Consider the following 23029-nt stretch of genomic DNA (forward strand, 5'->3'; position numbering starts at 1 on the left):
CTTATACACACGTTTTAGGGAGCAAGTCCCATTCAAGTCACTGGCACTGCTTTTCAGTAAACACAGGATAGGATCGGGCTGAAACCCCGTTTACATTCAAGGTGCAAGCAGATTGTCTCTTCCGTGGCTGAGCGAGAAGTGAGCTGCTTAGGCGTCTGTGGAAAATGCCGGCCTTTGCTTGCTTGTTCTTACCTGCCTGCCTCCTGGTGCCAGACAGGGAGGGACTGAGGAATCTCTGGCCGCAGTCAGGGCTGTGTTCTGCAGAATGCCTGCCTGCGGGGGCCTGTATGACAGCAAGAGAGGCAGACAGCTCCAGGGGCCGAGCCACATTGGAGAGGGTGGAGCGGAAGGGCGGACTGGGTGAGGGAAAGGCGCCTCCTCACAAAGTGTTGCTGGGACCTGAAGAAAGCGACGACTCTTGGCCGGGAGAGGCAGCCCTCAAGAGGAGCAGGTGAGAGTGGTGGGCGGATGGTGGACTTTTTTGTATTTATTTTTGGCACGATGAGAAAAGATTGATCAGGTACAGATGCTCTCAATCGGCGGATAGGGAGGTGCTTAGCTATTATTTCTTTTGCAAAGGAAGCTCCATTTGCAAGATGTGGGTGGGAAGAGAGAGACTTAATGGGATTCGTTTATTCCAGCGGGAATCTTTTAGCTCCTGGGGAGAGCAAAGATCCACGTTAAATCTTCGCCTCTAATGTGTCGCAAGACTCTGCTCTTTTATTTATGGATGCATGTATTTCTCGGCGTTGTGTTTTTGTCAGGACACGTAAGCCTTGAAAGTACAAATCCTTCCTCGGCAGGAATGGGCAGGCACCGTTTCTGACCTCCAGCCAGAGCAAACGTCGTGTCTGACGTAAATAATTTATGCTATTAGCATACCTTTAGAACACTGTAAACAAATAAAAGACTGGGGTTTGAGTCTTGCAGATCCAATCACTGTTTTAAAGGAAGTGAGAACTACTCAGTAAGAGCTCCAGAAACAAGGGACTTTGGGAATAAACGAAGTGTTTTGTTGTTTTGTTTTACTGGGCTAGGATTTCCTTTTACTGGGTAGAGGCTTTCCAGTTTTTTGTATCGACAGAGTTCAATAATTTTTAAGGAACTGCAGGAAACTGAATTAGCAGTGTCTACTTACTGGGAGGGAGACAGGGAAAGAGAAAACTCCACGGATTTTGAGTGTCTATCCACAGAACTTCCTCTCACTACCCCAATAAATAAAGACACCTCCATTGAAAACTATTCAGTCCCCTTTGCTCCAAGGCATATGTTGCTGTCTTAAAATCATGTAAGGTGTGTTCCATTTTTCTGAACTGCACCTTATTATAGGGTTACTAGTTCATTTGTGTTTCAAAAAATGAGGTCCCGAATAGAGATGTTTCTTCTCTGCTCCCTAAAACAGATGTGGGATCCAGAGTAGGAACTAGAATTACAGCTGAAGCCTAACCAGTAGAAAGAAGTTATCTTGGACATCACATAATTTGTCCTCTTAAAATGCATTGCTGAAGAACTGATAACTTCTCATTGGAGAATACAGTATTTCTTATGAAAACTCCTTAGTATGGTAACAAACTGGACTTCCACCTCTTAAAGGAGAAGGCTTACAAATCCTGAAATGGTAGATAGCAGCTGTCACCAGGCTGGGAAATATTTCTTATGAATGTGTCCCATGTGAAATCCGAGAGGCAAAATCAAATTGCAGTGACTTCAATTCACCTCATCAAAGGTAAATGTGGGGATCTGGTTTCTGTCATCTACAGTTTAAACCAGCCAGGGTGAACAGTGTGTTTGATCTATGAAACATGCATTGTGTTGCTTTTGACCAGGTGCTGAATCTTTTTCCCCTTGTGAGACTGTGGAATCGTCAGTAGTGCTATGATTTCAAATGAATATGGTTCCAATTCCTGGGAACTCACTGTCACTATTGATAGTCAATATGAAGGAAAACAAAATGAGATCATACTTCAAGTATCGGGAGATCTCCATATTGGTGGAGTGATGCTCAAGCTTGTAGAACAAATCAGTAAGTACAGTAATTTTAAGTCGTATATACCAAGGCAAAGCAGTTAATCTAATTTTAAAAAACCAAATTAATTCAGTTCCGATAATCTAATCTACATTTGAAAGGGCAGTGTATATTTTCTATATGCAGACCAAATTGGGTGAACACAGTAGTATGTGGGCAGCTGGACAGGGCCTAATGTCCTCTGAAGCTTAGATCAGGAACCAAACTCCCAATTAAAGATGGCTGCTTAGGAAGACAGATGTGGACAGCAAAGCCTGCAGTTCGTTACTGTAAAGTAGGTAGGAAGGAAATGGTAAACATTAGGGTTGGAGTAGGGTTGCCAACATTCCATTGCCTGAATAAGGGATACAAGTTGGGGGTGGGGTCTTGGGCATGGGGTCATCCCAAGGGTAATCAGAAGCCTGAGTAGCAATGCATTTGTAAAAAACAATAACAAAACAGCACAAGCCCATGATTTCACAAAGCTTCTTGTTCAAACAGACCATCCCTCTTAGACATGGAGCAAGTGTCAGGTGGAAAATAAGAGAATCCCCCAGGTTTACACACACTATACACATCCCCTCCATCTTGTTGTGGCTGTCACTGAAAGGCTGCTTTATTTGCCAGAAGTGGTGAGTCAGTTGTATTTGACAAGATGTAAATACACCCAGTCAATTGCATCTCCAAGTTTGCAGAGCAATTGGGGCTTATTTTGTGAAATGTGTTGGGTTTTTCACATTATAATAATAGGGACTTCACCCAGACTTTAAAGGGCTCAATGCAATTGCATTGAGGGATGAGGGAGAGTTCTAGGCTCTGCCAATAATACAGAGCAGGGCAGCGTCCTGAAAGGGATGATTTTTCCTTCTAAAATAGGACTTCCCATATAATATGGGACTGTTGGCAATGCTAGTTGGGAGGGTACCAACAGTAATGTCTTCCATCTGATCAGATGCTGGTAAGATATGGAGTTGGTTGAGGAAAGGTTTCAAGAAAGTTTCAAGTTCCCTCCCTGGCTTCTCCAAGATAGGGCTGAGAGAGATTCCTGCCTGCAACCTTGGAGAAGCTGCTGCCAGTCTGTGAAGACAATACTGAGCTAAATAGACCAATGGTCTGACACAGTATATGGAAGCTTCCTATGTTCCTATGTAAAAGTATTCATCTCTCAGTTCACAATAGAAAGAGAAAACTCATTAGGGTCACCAGGACTTGGGATAAATATTTATTAAAAATTTCCCTCCAACTTTTCTGGAGTTCTGAATGGTGTACATTCTTTCTCCCCACTTTATCCTCATAACAGCCCTATGAGGTAGGTTAGGTTTGGAGATAATGACTGATCACCAAGTGAGTTTCATGTCTGGGTGGGGAGATTTGAATCTGGGTCTCTATAGCTGTACTGTTGCCACAGAAGAAGTGTGGAGATGTCCCATTTATAGGAAGTATTGAACTTCCTTTGATTTCCCTGAATCAAATTTGTAACTAAGGTTACAAATGTATCCTATTGACCTTCCTAAATCAATTTTTCTTTGCTCTCTTGAGTGTTCTGGAGTAAACAATGCAAGGCCTACGGGACAAAGCTTAGCATAGCTTGCCAAGGCTCTCCCCTTCTTCTGTAAAGACTGGACTTCAGATCACTGGTCAGGTGATGTAGTACACATGATAGTAGATATTAGTAAAGGGCTTGTTGGTCCTTGGCAGCCTGGATAGTTACAGCCTTCAAATCTATCTCAGCCTGCTTCTGTTCTGAAGAGATTATTCCAGAAAATCTCTCCTACAATGCTTAGAAATCTCCCTGGTCTTGTTTGGATGATGCTGTTCCACCAGCTGCACTCCTACAAACTTAGGGACACAACTGCACCACATGTCATGCTTTCCTTCCTGGTGAGCCAGGAAGCTGTCACTTAATTACATGGGGGGGGATGAAGTGTCTGAACTGCCCCTCCAAAGGCAATTGAAGTGCTACTTTAAGGCAGGATCTGAACTGTGTGTGGAGGAGTGGTTTGGATGAACCATACACACAATTAGGCAGTGGCATGATGGAAGGAGAGCCGGATGTGTGGGTTCACGACTCATTCGTGGCCCCGTGTGTTTATCTCCTTATCTCTCCTTTAGCAGCTAATTGTTCCTTGGGATTGAGGCAGGCAGGAGCAAGAATAATTTACCACTAAAGGAAAGATATCGTAAGAAGAGATTAAATTGTGTGATGAGAAGTGGCCAGTGTCTTTGCCTGTGACCCCTTTCCTCTACTTTGGAACTCTCGGCAGCCAGGTCTGATCCACACAGACAGCAGAATGAGATGATCACGTTGAGAGGTGGTGGGATTGGCCTTATCACTTTGGACTGCATGGGCAGCGGCGCGGGTGGATACCTGTGTTAAATGATTCCCTTCATTAAAACATTTCCTACAAGTAAAAAACTGTTTCTTAATGAATAGATTTATGTAATAGATTAATTCTACATAAACCGCTTTGAGAACTTTTTTGTTGAAAGGCGATATATAAATATTCATCATCATCAAAAGAATAATTCCATCAGAAAAAGATTCTGAGTGCAGCACACTCCGAGGAACGAGTTTCCTTCTTGCATGGAGTTTAAGTAGGTCAGCATTCAAAAATGGCATCTCCACCTGCAATCTAAAGTAGTCCACCTGCAATCTGACCTGTTCTACTTCCGTTTACTTCCTCATTCTCCTGCATGTGTAGACCAGGCCTCAGAGCCTAATTGCATGTGGCTACTTTATTTGATGAATGTCAAGTGTGGCCAGGCTTTCAGTTGACTGGTGTGTTCAAACGAAGGCTTGGTGGTAGCTGTGCTTTTAACAAGTTCTTAATACCCTTGCTTTGTGTTGTTCCATAGAGGTATCACAAGACTGGTCAGACTATGCCCTTTGGTGGGAGCAAAAGCAGTGCTGGCTTCTCAAAACCCATTGGACGCTGGATAAATATGGGGTACAGGCAGATGCCAAGTTGCTGTTTACCCTTCAGCACAGAATCCTGCGCCTTCGCTTGCCAAGCATGAAAACTGTGAGACTGAATGTCAGCTTCTCTTCAGTGGTATTCAAGGTAGTCGGCGACATCTGCAAAACTCTCGGTAAGTGTGTAGAGCCCAGTTTATTGTTATTAACTTCTAAAAGATTTTGAAATTTATACTTGGTAGCCTGAAACTATGGTGCTAACATTGTTGTAACCCGTGTCCAAACGTCCCTTCTGTGATTCCACTAATTTCAAAAGAGCTTGTGTGTGAGCCCCAATGGAAGCACCCTGTTTGTATTCCCTGCCTTTCCATCAACAGTGCTCAAGTGCTCAAGGTGGCTTACAATAAAGTAGATCCATAATAAAAAAGAAAATTGAACAATGTAAAATAAATAGCAACAAAATAGCAGTCAATTCATTCAAGCCAAAGGCTTTAAAGTGAGGTGTTGGCTGCTGAACCCAGAAGCAGTGTAGACATGCTGGCTTCTTTGGTCATAACCCTGCTAGCTTGGCAAAGAGACACCTTTTAATGTGGTGATTCTCTTTATTTAGCAGGGGGAGAGTAACTGGCCCTATCCACCCCCAGCACAAGTACCTCCAGTGACTGTTGCTGGTGTCTATCTTACGTTTCTTTTTAGATTGTGAGCCCTTTGGGGACAGGGATCTTTCTTTCTTTCTTTCTTTCTTTCTTTCTTTCTTTCTTTCTTTCTTTCTTTCTTTCTTTCTTTCTCTTCATTATTCCTCTGTGTGAACTGCCCTGAGCCATTTTTGGAAGGGTGGTATAGAAATCAATCAATCAATCATAAGTGCCATAGTTGTATAAGCTGGCTTGCATCTCTACCCACCGTACTTCAGATGACAAGGGGACAATAAATGGGGATTTAGTTGTTAACATTTGCATACAGTTTTTTTAAAGGTTTCAAAGCACTTTATATAGCAAAAGAATAAGAAAAGTGTTCCCAAAGGCATTGTCCTCATACTCTTGCATTGGTCCACATCTCCACTACTGGTAATTTTTGAACCATAACATCAGAGCCAATCTAGACATGACTGCAGAAGAATGCTGGTATAGCAGCTTGAGGTTTGCAGTCTCAATGCAGCCAGACTGCTCTAAGGCGATGGATTTCAGAATGATTCCATTTTGGCAGTATAGATCATTCATAGTGTCAGTGGCATGTAAATTAATGCATCCACACCCTAGGAGTGGAATTTGTCACCCAAAGCCATATTAACAGCTGTGCAATTCTTGATCTAAATTCCTAGCACTTGGCTGTAAACATAGTCTGAGTGTCACAACTGCTAAAAAACCCTGCTATTGCTCAACTGGAATTGGGCTCTTATGTATTCTTTACCACAAATAATATTTATGGAGTGAATAAATTAGTTCAACCTTGCCTCTTGTGGCTTACCTCCCTTCAGCGTCTCTCTCCGAGTACCGTAGTAGTAGTAGTAGTAGTAGTAGTAGTAGTAGTAGTAGTAGTAAGCTTATGCTACTGGAACCCTGACTGAGAGAAAAGATTCTGGAGATATGAGCTAGGGGCAGAGGATGTTTCTGCACTCCTCACCCACACACCCATTGAAATAGGTCAGGTGTACAGAACCATCGCTACCAACCTTCTATATGATTATGGCAGATCCATGTTTAAATACATGGGTCTGCAAACATATCTAGTTTACAACTTACCAGTATTTGAATGCATAATTAGTACTGTGTGTTGTTGTTGTGTAGTTCACTTTCTGATGCATTGAATTCCCTTGGGAAGCCAAGCTTTGACTGAAGTAAATATGTTGTAGGGATGTGCATGGACTGGTTTTTGCCGTTTGGTCTGAATTGTTGGGATTTATGTTTGTTTACCCTTCCCTTTAGGGAAAGTACAAAGTATTCTAACAGAGTGCTAGGGAAAGTTTCCACTCCAGTTACAGAATGTAGAGTCTAGTTGTTGCAGCAGTTTAAGAAACATGCATGGAGATCACTGTACAGTCTAAATTACTTAACTAGTTTATTGGTGAAATACATTAGGATAGGAAAGACCTAATCCTATCTAATAGCTACATAATGAATAAGTAGGGGAGAGAGAGATGTTTCCATCTTCTCTCTAGGAGGAAAGGAAGAGGACTGACTCAACTCAGAAGTACCTGAGGAGTCAAAGCAGGGGTCATAGAGTAGAGGCAAGCAGGGACAGGTAAGGAGACCCTCACTAACTACCTCTACTCCCAACATCCCCTAGTGGTCACTGGGATAGTCAGTGCAAAAGGTCGATGTCACTGGAATTCTATCTCCAACACTAATTCGGACTGGACAGGAACTAGTCGGTCCAGGAACTAGTTCAGTCAAACTGGCCAGGCCAGTCCGTCCACCTGAACTGGTTCGGCGGTTCAAAGGGCTATGCTTTTAAAGGGGAATCCGGTGAGGATTCCCCTTTACAAGCAAAAGGGAATTGTGATTTGAAAAGGCTTCTAAAGGGAGGCCCCGGCGGGTGGCAAGAAGGCACCTTTAAAAGTAAGTGTAATGTGCTTACCAGTCCAGCGTCTGCCGCTACCATCCCTCGAAGCTCCCCTGGTCCAAATCCAGTGTGCGGCGCTCCACCCACCCACCCCCAGCAGCTTTCATGGTAGCATTGCGGTATCAGAACTGACCTGGCCTCCACATATGCGTGCAAGCCCATATTCCCCTTTACAAGCTTAGCCCCTCAAACCGCCGAACCAGTTCGCTGCAAACTGGGCTGGATTCAGTTCAGTCTTGGACTGGACTGACTTTTCTAAAGGCTGGCCCAGTTCACGGCGGAGCAGTTCGTGGTTAAGCCATTCATGCACACCCCTAATATGTTGCCTAGTTTCTGTAGTTCATTTCAGTAGTGAAGCTGGGAAGAAGACAGGCTTGCACCATGCTGAAGAATTCCCTCTGGACTCCATGTTCACATTGTGCCTGTCTTCACCCTAAACAAAGGCCACCCCTCAGGGTACAGCGGGGTTCATTTGGGAGTCATAGTGGCATACAAGTGTTGGCAAGATAACTGAGGGCCCAGCCCATTGGTGCACCTCATTAGCTGCTGTTTAATACAAGGTTTTTGGTAAATATAACTAACCGGACGAAGGTGCCATTCTTGCAGTGTATGTCACCAAGACCATCCATTTAAGTAAGTCTAAGATCAGTTATTTGCAATTTGCAGTATTTATCACTCAAACTCATAAACAAGCCCTTTCATTTAATGAGCATCAGGGGCTATATCCTAAACATTTGCATGAGCAGAAGAGGTCCTTCCATTCACAGAAGGAGACAGTGGCCATGGGGAGCCTCTGTGTGAATGCTGTAGATACCATTTGTTGTCCATTTTGGTTTATCTGCTTCCTTAACATCTCCTTGGATGTATTCAGTCCCTTTTGAAGCTAGGTACTTGGCAAGGCAAGCAATTGACTTGGCCAGCATAATGGCCCCTTCTCATATTCTTTCCTGCTGGTCTTCTAAAATGGCCCTGGGGCTGACATGCAAACTGTCAAGAGCTGAATAGGGTAATTTTGTGGAGTTTATTGACATTCATCAATATTATATAAGTGAAAGTGTATCATATGACACTGGATGCTAAAAGCTTGTAAGCACCAGACCCTCTTCCTCCAAGATGAGTGATTGGGCTGTGTTTGGCTTTCCAGATATACTGCTTAGCTATAGAAGGAGTCCAGTTTTTCCACAGTGAAGGAGTGTCAGATGAGACAACCCAACTGCCCCCCGCCCCGCAATCTGTTCTCTTTCAAGATGTTGTAGTTTCATCTTCTAAAATGCTGTTGCAGGAATTAGGAGACCAGAAGAACTTTCTCTGTTGAAACAACCTGAGGACACAAAAAAGAAAAAGAGAAAAGAAAAGAACAAAGAGCCAGTCATAGAAGATATTTTAAATTTGCACAGCTCTCCAGTGAGTTTGGGACTGCCAGGTAAACAGTCCATAAGATATTATACTTTGTATTTATTTATGATATCGATGTACACACAGTGCTTTGCAGTGTAATAAAACAACAGATCCCTGCCCTAAGGAATTTACAGTCTAACATTTGGCACATTAGAAGCAACAGAGGGAGGAGAGAAAAATGAAAGCAAAGCTACACGGGGGGCGGGGATATTGTTCAGTTACTGTATGTGTGCTTGCACTTAATTTCATTTTGGGTCAGGTTGTCTCAATGGCTTCTGTTAACTTCTCTGTGGTCAAAGGGGATGAAACAGTTCTTTACCATTTTGTAGCATTTTAAGAGAACCTTTTTAAAAGCAGAGCATATATATCTATATAATTAGGGAACTCCTAAGGAATCCCTTGTTCACTGAACATTTTTCTTCTTCTTCATCTCAGTGTTTTCCAGTAACTGCAAAGAGGACAAGCAAAATATGTATAGCATACTGGGATCTAAACAAGTCACAAAAGCCAAAAAAGGATCCCTCATAAAATACAAATAGATTGAGAAATACCACAATAAGATAGAAATTGCTATATTGTGAAATATATACAATATGAATCAATTAAATATACATAATACAATAGTATATACCAACAATAGATGCCACAATAGATATAATCATATAAATGATAAATTATATGTTGATATCAATCAATATGTTCAATTTTGGTAGAACCATTCCTGTTATAGTTTAGAGCTATAAAAATGCTTAGCATTGTGTTGCCTCTTCTGATTGTTTCTCAAGAATGTCCTTGCACCTATCTGTACAAGGGCATTCTTGAGAAACAATCAGCTCCAATCTTACTATATGGACAGGACTACAAAGAGGCCACTACCTCTTTTAAAGCCACCCCACTCAGTCTCAGCAGCCAATCAGCAATATTGGCTGGTGATCTAGTAGGATCCAGAAGGCTGGATCCTAACTTATACTTCATGAATAGAAGACATTCTCTACATCTTAGGTAAGATAAGTGATTTTCTACTTGAACCAATTATGCTTATATCTCATCAGTATTCATATCCCCTCATATCTGACTAGCATTGAACAGCTCTGTTGGCTCCTGGTCTGTTCCTAAGCACAATTCAAAGTGCTGGTGGTTACCTTTTAAAGCCAGCATGGTGTAGGGCTCAAGTACCTGATGAACCACCTTCCTCCACATCAGCCTGCCCAATCACTACAATCATCACTGGAGGCTCTCCTCCAGGTACCCCCACTTTCTGAGGTGAGGCAGATCGTGACTCGGGAGAACATTCTCTTGGCTGTGGTGCTAACTCTATGCCTGGAATGCTGTCCCCAGGAGGTTCGCCTGAGGTTATTTATTTATTTATTTGATTTCTATGCCACCCTTCCAAAAATGGCTCAGGGCAATTTATACAGAGAAATAATAAATAAATAAGATGGATCCCTGTCCCCAAAGGGCCCACAATCTAAAAGAAACATAAGACAGACACCAGCAACAGTCACTGGAGGTACTGTGCTGGGGGTGGATAGGGCCAGTTACTCTCCCCCTGCTAAATAAAGAGAATCACCACTTTTAAAAGGTGCCTCTTTGCCAGGTTAGCAGGGCTCATTTTGGTGCCAGATGAAGACTTGTTTTGTTTTCCCAGGCATGCTGTGTGTTTTTTGCTGGGTGTAACTATGTTTAGGTGCGGTTTCCATCTGCTGTATTTTACTGTCATTACTAATCATGCTTTCATTGTGTTGTGTTTATTTACAAACTTGCCAGCTGCCCTGAGAGTGCTTATGTGTGAAAGGTGGGCTATACATTATTAAATAATTAATCTAGTGCTAGTGCTTAGTGTATCCATGAAAAGGTTGGAGTGTGTGGCCGGTAACGAAGTACTGTATGGACCATTTCCTCACAAAGCGTTGAAATTGGTACTAAAAGATCATTGCTCTGTTGTATTCACTGTTCTGTTCTGCTCGGTGATTTAGTGGAAGTGAGCATAAGCTTTATGGAAAGGCTATGGTGTCCTGGATACATACACATGTACTTCAGTTGTTATGTCACTGTACTTCTAAGGAATGTGGAACTGCCTTTGCAATTTCCAAAGCTGGCTTGTTGATTTGGGCTATTGAAGTACCGAACATCACTGTGGAGCTTAGTGCAACTAAACTGGCCTGGGCTTCATTTATGTGAGGGCTCTGTTTCAAATCTGTTTTCAATACCAAGGCCAGATTTTGGAATATGTGAAGCAATAATAAAGGAAAGTTCTTTCTTTGTTTCTTTCTTCTTTTGCCACTTGCATAAGCACAGCCTGTCCTTGTGCATCTAGTATCAAAGAAAAGGATTTCAGGGGCAAGAATGATAGGAGAGCTGGTCTTGTGGTAGCAGGCATGAATTGTCCCCTTCACTAAGTAGGGTCTGCCCTGGTTTGCATTTGAATGGGAGGCTACATGTGTGAGCACTGTAAGATCATCCCTTAGGGGTGAGGCTGCTCTGGGAAGAGCATCTGCATGCTTGCATGCAGAAGGTTCCAAATTCCCTCCCTGGCAACTCCAAGATGGGCCTGAGAGAGACGCCTGCCTGCAGCCTGGGAGAAGCCGCTGCCAGTCTGTGTAGACAATACTGAGCTAGATGGATCAATGGTCTGACTCGGTGTAAGTCAGCTTCCTATGTTCCTATGTAATGATATCCTGTTCAAGCTTGTATTCCAGCATATGTTTGGAAACTAAGTCCTGGGAATAAATTGAACTTGATTGTATTATAGCTTTATCAAACCTGTATGAATAGATATAGTGCTAAAATAACTTCTGATTGTTTTGATGTTGGGTGCTGATTTAGACTGATTTGTTTACTTCCTAATGTTTCAGCAAGTCCCGGTTTATATAGTAAAACCATGACTCCCATTTATGATCCTGTCAGTGGTACACCTGTTTCTTCCACAATTGCCTGGTTTGGTGACAGCCCTCTGGCCAAACAGAACTGGAACAACCTCGCCTTCAGCCACCTCAACTGCACACCAGAATCACTTACTGAAATGTACCAATCTCGAACTTTAGTCGACAAAGCAAAACTGAGCTCAGGGTAAGGATGCTTCCACTGAACATCTGAGTCTTGAAAAGCTAGAAGTGTGTGTGTGTGTGTGTGTGTGTGTGTTTCTGTGTGTGTGCACGCATATGCCTGCACAAGCTTTTTTTCTGCATCAGGTTTCAGAAAAACTTCTGTTGGAGTGTCTGAGCACCAGCAATTAGTCAATATTTTAAGACTTCAAAGATTGGTACTTTAAACATAAATGTTTTCTGTTCCAGATACTGGTATACTGGGATTATTTTTGTACTTTGGATAAACTGCTGTATTTGTGGTGTGTGTGTGTGTGTGTGTTTTTTAAAACAGTGTTTATACTGCCCTTTACTGTGGAACGTAAACAAAGAAAGATAGGAACATACAGTCTATATTTCAGTGGTGGAGGCAGGGAGAGAGAATGAGAACAAATGTATTGGCATCTACTTGGCCTTTGTTTTGGTTCGAGAGGAGGGCTAAGATGTGAAGGGTTTCACAGAAAAGTGGGTTTTAAAGAGGGACTTGAAAGGAGAAGGAAAAGTGGCATAATGCAGGTATTCTGGAAAGGACAGGAACACCAGCAAAGTGCAGCTGGTGCATGTGATTGTGTGCTCTTACCACAGCTATCCTTTCCCACAGCATCAGTGTTCATGCTCCTCCATATATCCCACATTTCATCAGTGGTGACTATTTTCATCAGTAGTGACTATAGTGTCTCTGTAAGCTGCTTTTGTATCTTTGGCATGATAAAGTACCTGAAGTTGTTAAATAAAGTCCCTTACATGCAGCAAAGATTGTTCTTCTTTCAGGACTTTGTATGTGCTATCCACATTTTTGCTCTCTTCCATCATGTGCCTCTTTCCCCATCACCACTGCAATGTAGGAATGTGCCCGAAGCACGGTTCGAGCACATTTTGGGAAATTTGGAGATGAACTTTAAGGGAAAGGAGAGCAGGTCCTTACCTGCTCTCTGCCACCCCATTCAACTTCCTGCTGGGGCATCACACTTTCCACTAACCCCCCCTGGACACCATGTGCGTGCTGGCACCACACAGGGGGTGTTATTGGTTCGGGCACATCCCTACTTCAAGGCTTAAAAACACTCCAAATATCCTGTGCATATTAAAATTATTTGTGGGATTTAAACACAGGCACTTTTGCTTAAATATTTGCATGTGCAAAAAAAACACCACCTCTAAGTTCAGAATTGCCATTACTAACAATATATTAAGCACTACAAGGCTCTGCTCTCTAGGAAAATGACAGCTGTTCTTGTTGTTTGTCCCCCCCCCCCCCCCGTACTCTCCATGCCAAGCATTATGGGAGTACTTCTTATCTAAGAAAATTACTTTTTTTAAAAATGGGCATTAAAAAGTACTTGCTTTATACAAATGTTGCTTGCATGGTTTATAAGTTGGACTTGTTCATTTTTACTTCCTGATACTTTGCAAATTAAGATGAACACAATATGTTTTCTCCTTCTTTCAGGTGGCTAGATTCTTCTCGCTCACTTATGGAACAAGGTATCCAGGAGGATGATCAACTTCTGTTGCGCTTTAAATACTATACTTTCTTTGATTTGAATGCAAAAGTAAGAAGCCCTCTAATGATTTCCCTCAATTTTTTGTCATGATCTTTCATGCAGATAAAAAGCAAAGTTGAGGTCTTGGAATCAATTCCTAAATCTTGGGCTGTCTCATAGTTACCTGAGTGCTTTTTGTGACCTTTGTTTACTACTACATGTAGTGGTAGTGGATGTGTTTTTTAACATATGTTAAGTAAAACAAAATAATCCACTTACAAAAGAAAAGATGTCACATAGTTGAAGACAGAATACAAACACCTCTGTTTAAAGAAACATTTTGTATTCTGAACATTTTAAAAAAAATGATTTTCCTCTAACAATAATCTTTTTTTTTTCTTTTTGGTCTCCCTTCTCTTAGTTGTTAATAACTTTTTATTTTGGGTGGTCACAGTCCAGCCATACCTTCTTTTACCATTACTCTGTAGATGGGGCTTTATTGCTCTTCCAATTGTTTTATTTTTAGTAATCTAACAATAATCGCACTCATGTGCTGTTTCATTAGCCAAATTAATATTGGATTTAGCTATCCCAATAATACTTCTCTCCAGACCTTTTTATTGTGTAGGTTAAAAGAGAATTAAAAACTACAAATAAAGAACAGACGTTTCGACTACAGACGTCAACTTCAGTGTTCTATGTCTCACTGTTTAAAATCCACACTCTTATATACCAGTTACTCTGTCTAAGTCCAGTCAGGCACCTGATTAGTTTGTGGAAAGGGAGTGGGGGAGAGAAGAGGAAGGTGGAAATTGATGACACAGCTTTGCTTGCTTAACACTAACTCTGACAGAAAAATGATGAAAGGGAGGGTGTAAACTAAATTACTAAAGGTAAAGGTAAAGTGTGCTGTCAAGTCGATTTCGACTCCTGGCGCCTACAGAGGCCTGTGGTTTTCTTTGGTAGAATACAGGAGGGGTTTACCATTGCCTCCTCCCTCGCAGTATGAGATGATGCCTTTCAGCATCTTCCTATATTGCTGCTGCTCAATATAGTAGCAGCGGGGATTCAAACTGGCAGCCTTCTGCTTGTTAGTCAAGCATTTCCCTGCCGTGCCACTTAAGATGGACTAAATTACTGCTTACCCTTTAATAGCCTATATACTTTAAGATTTCTTTCAGTTCTTCCTTACCATTGACCCCTGGCTGTAACTTGTCTAAATACAATGCTTCCCTTATCTTTCTTTTGAGTGTAAACTGTTCAGACTCTAAAACTTTTAAGCGTGACTAAATGCAAACTGAAACTGAAGCCTAAGACAACCTATTTTTGTAACCTACTAAGTATTTTTGAGTGTATTCAAAACCTAAAAGCCTCAGACAGAAGCAGTCTGTAATAACTGAATAAAACTGGTTTTTGTTCTTTTATTTTTACAAGCATCTCAGAGTTGGTTTTTAACTCAAGAAAAAGGGAGGGTGGAAAGGGGATTTCTCTGGTGCAAAAGCATCCTCAAGCGCTCAGCAGCTATCAGTTTTATCATTGCGTGTAGGCCTACACATGGAAGGTTTTTGTACTTATCCAATAGCAAAATTAAGAGGGTTTTTCCTGAGATTCCACCCCAAGCCCAGGGAGGTTCAAGCTCTGTTGATAAGAGGGATTGTGGCAGCAACATTTAATTCTACCAGAAATATAGATTAGTTTTATGAGAAGCCCAGCCAGGCATCTCACCAGGGATGATTCAGCATAATCTGCTACATAAGGGAAGCATTGCATTTAGACAAGTTACAGCCGGGGGTCAATGGTTAGGAAGTACTGAAAGAAGTCTGTGTGTGTGTGTGTGTGTGTGTGTGTGTGTGTGTGTGTGTGTGTGTGTTATTAAAAGGTAAGCAGTAATTTAGTTTACACCCTCCCTTTCATCATATTTCTGTCAGATTTTTTGTTAAGCAGACAAAGCTGTGTCATCAATTTCCACCTCCCCCCATTTTCACATGTACCCATTTTCTATTGTGAACTGAGAGATGAATACCTTTATGTAGGAACATAGGAAGCTGCCATATACTGAGTCAGACCATTGGTCTATCTAGCTCAGTATTGTCTTCACAGACTGGCAGCAGCTTCTCCAAGCTTCTTCTTGCAGGCAAGAATCTCTCTCAGCCCTATCTTGGAGAAGCCAGGGAAGGAACTTGGAACCTTCTGCTCTTCCCAGAGCAACTTCATCCCCTGAGGGGAATGTCTTACAGTGCGCACACTTCTAGTCTCCCATTCATATGCACCCAGGCACACCCTGCTTAACTAAGGGGACAAGTCATGCTTGCTATCACAAGACTAACTCTCCTCTCCAAACTCCTTTGTAGTTTGAAGACAAATCTTATCTTGCTTGTTATAAACATGTATGCCACTAATTGCAAGCAGGGCCTTCCATATGAGCCTGCCTGAGCATAAGATCTGCTGGAGAGACTCTCCTCCCCATTCTGCCAGCATCTGATATGCATTTGTTTGGAATGTCAGGGAGGGCCTTCTCTTTGACCACACCCAGGCTGTGGAATTCCCTCCTGGAAAGGCAAGCCACACCCTCTCTCTGGTGGCTTTTTGCCATCATATAAAGACCTTCTTGTCCCACTAGGCTTTTAATATAAAAACGGTTTAACTACCACTATCACCCTATTCATACGTTATGTTCAGTGTGCATTCAATCTGTGTATAGTGCACGCATGTTCAGATCTGTATGCACATAGAGTTATACACATGGTATATTCAAAGTATGTACAGCAATGCACTTCCTGTCTGTACCCTGCATTTGAGGGGGCTTGTACTCAGGTTCACTTTTTAAAAATGAACACATGTACAGTCATTCACACAAAAACATTCACGTGTGTAGTAGACATCTAAATGTGCATAGGATGTACTGTCTGAATAGGCTTGTGGTCTTCCTTTGGTGCTGTTTAGACTGTGTTTTTACATGCTGCTGTCTATGAACTTCATGAGTGTTTATTCTATACTGTTTATAATCTATTTAAAAATACTTGTCATGGTTTTCTGTGTTTTTGCTGTCTTGGTTATTTTACTAAAGGAAAGGCAGAATATGAATGTATGTAATAAATAACAAACAAACAGCTCAGTGGGAAAAGGAGTTTCAGCTTAATCTGTGACTCAGATAAGATATTGAAAAATCCTGTCTGGGGTAGCTGGATCTCTGTTTGCTCCCCAGTTTGGGGGAGGCAGAAGTTGAAGGGCGAATTCGGACGAAATAGCAAACCAGAAGTCCCTTCACCTCTGGTTTCCAAAGCTGCACGTCTGAATTTGGCAAACTGGAGTGAAGGGCAAAAAGGGACGTGTGGTTTCCCTCGCCAAACTCCACTCTGAACCTTCAGTCAGAGTGGAGTTTCACTGCCCTTAACTCCGGTTTTGCAGTGCCATCATTCAATCCAAACGCTGGCACTGCAGTTTGGGTCCGGAGCTCCTCCATCACTCTGGCCCAATTGGCTGTGTGGGCTGTCCTCCTGTCAAGAAGGAAGCCCACACAGCCAGCAACCCTGCCCCTCTGCAGTCTCGCTGGCTGCAGAAAGGTAGCTCTCCCGGTCATCTGAACACAGATGGGGGAGGAGGGGCATGGAACCGTTGGTCCGTTGGGTCCACAGGACCTGCCGTTCCACATTACGTCTGAACTGGTTTGAAGAGTGTATCAGAAGCTTGACAGACTCTTACTTTCCCTTTCTGGCTGTGGAGGGCACCACCTCAGCAGGCCCTGCACATAAACAACTCACTGCCCCCGGGTAGAATTGTGTCGACTGGTTCTACTACCCCAGTCACTGGAGCCTCTGTCCTTCCACTTTATAAAAAGTTAGGGTGGCAAGGCAATTTAGGCAAGTAGACGTGAGGTGGGAAATATAATAGGCAGAGGCACGAAAACAATTGGGGGGAAACAAGAAAAAGTTTACTTGGTTCAAAATTTTCTTAGTTCCAAAACTGCAGTAATAGAAAGTAAAAATAGAAAAAAGTTTAGTTGAGCAAAAGTACAAGAAAAGCATTGAATAACCAAGTCCAAAATCTATGCAAACTAGGCCCAACAGCAGTCTCAAAGGATTGCAAAGGAGAGCTTCTGCCAAAGCTTTCCTCTTTCCCCCGCAGTAGGCCCTGCTCCTTCACTACTACACCCTAGTAGTTTCTGCCTTTCCTGTGCTACAGTGATTCCAGCTCAGTGCTTTCAAGCTCAACTTTCTTCTCCAGCCTGCTTGTCTCTTCACTTTTCCAACTGTGCTCTTATCTCTGAGATGTCTCTCTGGAATGGATCTTTCTTCTACTCAATTCTTAATCCAGCTTTAACTAACTTTCTGCTGCAGGCAAGCCTTCTTTTATTCTCTTTTCGCTCCAGTTTTTCTCAAAAAACCCATCAAAATAAACTCAAGATCCCTACATTTTAAAAAACGTACCAGATCAAATCAAATCCTCTCTTCCCTCCAAAAATTAACCAGCAAAACTCTTTCTCCTCCCAAACCCAAACTATAGAACAGGAGCTATGAACTTCACACATGGAACATAGGGAGTAAGCCATTACATACAAAACACTGAAAAAGACAGAAAAGAAGTAAAGACCTCATTTCTTCACACTGGCAAAATATTAATCCAGATTAAAATTGACTGGGCAATTTTGTGGTAGCCCAAGGTGTCAGGGTTGTGTTTCCCACAATTGTATTAGGATTAGTACTGAATATAGCTGTCTACAAATTAAAAAAAAGTAGTGGAACTTGAAAAATGTTGTGTGTTTTGCTGCCAGGAAGATAGGGAACTGTTATCTTGAAACCACAATCGGAGCAATGATATTTATGCAACCATGTAGCAAAACTGTTCTCCTATAACTGGTGCCCTACCTTGACCAGGTTTCCAAACCAGCCTGTTAGAATTCTGCAGTGAAGTATTCACAGTTTCTGCTGCCAATATATTTATAAAGATATCAGTTTAGCTAAAGGAGAAAATAGTATTTTGTTAAATTCCACAGTTACTTTGAAGTGAGCTTCTCTCCACACTGCTGAGCTGTTTCAAATCCTATTTCCCAGAATCCCAGTGAAAGTGTTCTAAGGGAGAACAGAGGTGACCACTGATGCTCTGGTGGACACTTGAGCGCATTTACTGTGGCTGTTCTAAGCCCATGGAGAGCAGGTTGCATGTTCAGCCATGCCCAGCTATGTGGTGACCTAGACATTAATGATACACTTCTGGGAATGTGAGACTATTTAGCTCACCAGACAGTTGGAGATACAGAGTACTAACTCTCTGTGTAGTTAGAGACACCATGTGGAATATTTCCAAGCCGTAATCATAGCGTCTATTCACATAAGTGGCCAAACTGTGGCTCGGGAACCACATGTGATTTTCAAGGTGTTGAGAAAGTAAACAGAAATGTACAAGTTATAACACCTTTCTGCATTAGGGGAGCAAGAGTGGCTATGATACTGAGCCAGTCCTATTTTCTTATTAATTTTTTTTTAATTAATTTTAAATTCATTTTTTACCTTAAGAACTGTTGAGATCACTTCATTACCACCATTCTGAGTCTTTGTCAGAGGAAAAAACCCAAACAATCCAATTGGTTGTTTCCAACCAAAGCAATCCACTTTGACTACTAGGTTTTCTGTGATCTTAATTACCTTTTTAATTTAATTTTTATTTTATTTTATTTTGAAGTTATAGCTATGTCTTTTAGCTTTCTGTCTCCTTGCTGCAATGTAACATTGCAATATATGGTAGTATGATGTGGCTTTAAGCACAGGAGTTTTACAAAGTGGAACTCCACATAAGTTTAAAAGAAATACTGTACATGTTTACTATAACCTAATTTGTATATACTGTGTTAACTGCATATACAAATATCTATATATTTATTTCTCCTAGGTGTACCCGTCGCTAATCCCATGTGTGGCAGCTCTCGCGAGAGTTCGCAAGCAGCTGCTGGACTAGCGACGGGGACGGGTGGCTTTTCGGCTCAGCTGCCAGGATGAGGAGGCGGCAGTGGACCACCCCGGCCTGGCAGCAGGGATGAGGAGGCGGCAGCGGGCCGGCCTGGGAGCAGGCAGTGGGCAGGAGGAGGGGATGGACTGGCTTGAAAGCTGGCCAGAAACCACGGCCAGGGCGGAGGGAGTGGGCCAGGCAGATCGCCAGAGGCACAGATGCTCTGCGCCAGCCCAGCTAGTATATTCTAATACTATATATTGTGCTGAGAATTATCAAGCAACTGAAGCCAATATTTCTATAAAGTAGAATGGGATAAAAACTCATCCAGTCCTAACTCTCTGACTGATACTGTTTTCCCTGTTTTGATCATTTCTAACCTTTCTTAATATATTACTATACCATTTTCGAGAAATTACCCTTCTTTTCTCCAGTGATATATATTCTCAGTCCTTATCATCAACATTTCTCTCCTGCCAACTGTCCATCCACTGTCACTTCTCCCCTCAGTACCTTCATTGCCTCTCTACAATCCTGTCTAAGAAACTCCTTATAAGCCAATAACAGCTTTACTGATTGGTGATCGTTAGACAGTAACAATTATGTATTTTCTATCTCAGTTATGTATTTTCCATCTCAAGCCCCTCTTTTTGTGTACTTTTCTTCTTCCCATATTATCAAAGATAAAGATAGATATGAACAACTTTAACGTAAGTCTGCATTAACTTATTAACCGCACATTATCCATTTCATCACCCAGACTTAGAACATGTTTGGATGGCCAGCCTGCAGCATGAGGCAAAGGCAGTGGGGTTTTTAGTACTCCTGAGCAGAAACATGAGGATTTGTGGTCCTGAATATTGAACTGAATTATGCTTGCTTCATCTGCCCAGTGCTGCTGCCTGCTTGCCCTCTAATGAGACCGGCAGGCTACTTTGATATTTCTAAGTATGGATATTTACTTAGGAATAAGTTCCAGTGAGGCTTATTCCCTAGTAAATATGCAGGGGATTGCCCAAGAGCCAAAGCAACTCCAAGGTGGGCCAGACTCTACATGTACCATACCAGTTGAACTATCTAATCCAGTAGGCTTGACTTGTGCCATACCTGCTTAAAATTTTGACCATCACTGGCTTAGGACCTTTGCCCTCTTAATGTAACATGTTATTGCTGCTTCTCTTGGCAGTACGATGCCATACGGATCAACCAGCTGTACGAACAAGCCCGGTGGGCTATTCTGCTGGAAGAAATAGACTGCACAGAGGAAGAAACCTTCATCTTTGCTGCACTGCAGGTATGTACTTGATCTTAAGTTGCAAAACTAGTTTCCCCATGGAGGCAGGCACCAGCCAGGACACGAACATAATGAAAGGAGCATGGATTGCTGGATTTCCATGTAAAGCCTCCCCCTGCCTGCTTTTTTCAGGGTTGATTAACTAGTTTTCCATTGCAAAACCCTTGTAAATAATTGACAGACACTTGAGTACTTTATGGCAGCTGGTCATGAAACTTTTGTAAAGCAAGTTTGATCACAATCAATGTGGCCAATAAATCGCAAAAACTATTGTTATGCACTCCCCACTTTCCCAGGTGGTTGGAAGTCCCAAGGCTGGGGCTGCAGGGGAGCTTAGTTCCCTGTTGGAGGCGAGAGCACCGTAGACTGAACAGTGTTTCTATAATATGTGATTTATGTACAAGTACACAAGGAGAGTGCCAGTAGCCAACAGGTAGCATTGTGGCTGAATGGGGATTTGAACTCGGGTCTCACTGGTCCTAGTCCAGCACTCTAACCACTACACCACGCTGGCTCTCACGAGAGTGGTCCTATATGAGGGCCCAATCCAGACTGAGACCACAGCATGGGGATTTCAACCATCCCCCCCTTCCCCGCCCTCGCCTCTATGATTTCAATGAAAACTGCTCCCTTGAATCTGCTATTTTGTCCAAGGAGGAAAGCTGCTATTATTATACTATAGCAGTTCCCTTCTTGGGGTAAATAGTCACTTTGAGGAGTAGCAATTATGCATGGGACCATGGCTCAGAGAGAAAGGGTTAATGCCCCCATACTGCTCTTCTAATCTGGATTGAGGGACCTCTGTAATCGCTATTAAACACACACACACACACACACACACACACGTGTTTAACATCATGTGTATTTTGACACTCACACTTCCATGCTTGCAGGAATGGGAACATCTACAGCTATTAAAAGGAAGCGTGTATTTTTGTTGTTGTTAGATCCCTGACTCCAATCAAGCAACACATTTTAGGCAAAGCCATAGATCCATCACAATAACCAGAAGATCATACTCGCAATAGTACTCTTTTAGGATTAACTACCTAATATGGTGTATTGTAATATTTGGGTGATCATACAACAATGTGAGTTGCCCTTCCATCAGAACTGTTACTTTGGAAATTTTACATTAGAGAAGGTATTAAGGAACCAATTCTCTCTCCTTTTAACCTCTGATTAGCTATACCTTCCCCCAAGTTGTTTCCTCGGAGAACAACTTTGAAGACATCTGATTGCCTTACTGCGCACAGGCTTCCCCACTTTGTTGGGGGAAACATCTATAGTGAAATTATGTATTGGTAACCTAAAATGCATCTGAGCTTAAGGCTGAAAAATTAGAGCAGCATATGCTGACTTGTTTACTAGCAGATCTTCAAAAATGTGTTGTACAAAATTAAAAAGCAGATGGTCCCAGGGGCGTAACACAGTTGGCGTGGGCCCAGAGACAAAATTTTAAAATGCGCCACCCTGTCTTCCTCTAAAAAATTTTTAAAAATTATTTCAAGGAAGCTTGGGTGTGCATTGGCAGGGGCCCCCGAGACAACGGTCTCCCTTTGCCCTATTATAGTTACACCCCTGGATGGTCCATTAGAACAATCCAAAGAGTAAAAGTAGAATATTGCCCTTATTAGGACCAGTTAAAAGTTACAACCTGATAAGCTAGCTTTTGAATTTTATGGCAGTCTTCCTCAGGCTAGATGTTGAACCCCCCCAAAAGCAACTATTTTTACATGATTTAAAAACAACAAGAAGTTCTAAGAACTAATCTGCCTACTTTCCTTTCACTATAATCTTAACTGATAATTACCATCTTCACAAGTTAGCCTACTTCCACCTCACACATCCGCCATCTTGAATTGGGGTGGATGACATAATCAAAAACTATGCTGTTGAGATGTTCCTATTCTATGTGTCACAACAACTATACCAAATTTGGTCCAAATAGGTCCAGGCATTGTGAAGTTGATAGGGACGCACACACGCACGCACACGCACGCACGCGTGCACACACAGAGATAGATCTCATAAGCTTAATTTCCTTAAGAAATGTAGGCTAAAAAGCAGGGGGAGATATTGCATGCCTTTTACTTGCCCTTTTCCAGCACAACCTTCTCTTCTTATCTTCTGCCCCACACCTTTTTGCTTATGCTTATTCTCTGGTCACATGGAGAGAGCTTACTTGTATTCAGATTATATACACATAGGCTCTCTAGAGCTTCAGAGGAAAGCTGGGGACAAGACTAATGGGTGCAATCCCACTCCACAAATCCATAGCCATGGATTTGTATTCATGCTATGCTGTGCTGTGGAAAGGAAAGTACTGTGGAAAGGAAACAGAGA

At 42.2% G+C, this 23029-nt stretch overlaps 1 protein-coding gene across 1 annotated transcript in view; it reads left to right on the plus strand.

Moving 5' to 3' along the window:
• Positions 1–364: 364 nt before the first annotated feature.
• FERMT1 (FERM domain containing kindlin 1) overlaps positions 365–23029 on the plus strand; it is a 52598-nt gene continuing 29933 nt past the window's right edge. The window contains exons 1-7 of the mRNA XM_053284802.1: positions 365–451; positions 1827–2023; positions 4862–5095; positions 8764–8904; positions 11735–11948; positions 13413–13515; positions 20576–20683. Coding sequence (XP_053140777.1) covers positions 1876–2023; positions 4862–5095; positions 8764–8904; positions 11735–11948; positions 13413–13515; positions 20576–20683 — 948 coding nt within the window. The 5' untranslated portion in view covers positions 365–451; positions 1827–1875. The remainder of the gene's footprint in view (positions 452–1826; positions 2024–4861; positions 5096–8763; positions 8905–11734; positions 11949–13412; positions 13516–20575; positions 20684–23029) is intronic.

Source organism: Hemicordylus capensis, chromosome 1 (genome assembly GCF_027244095.1).
Source record: "Hemicordylus capensis ecotype Gifberg chromosome 1, rHemCap1.1.pri, whole genome shotgun sequence".
Lineage (NCBI taxonomy): Eukaryota > Metazoa > Chordata > Lepidosauria > Squamata > Cordylidae > Hemicordylus > Hemicordylus capensis.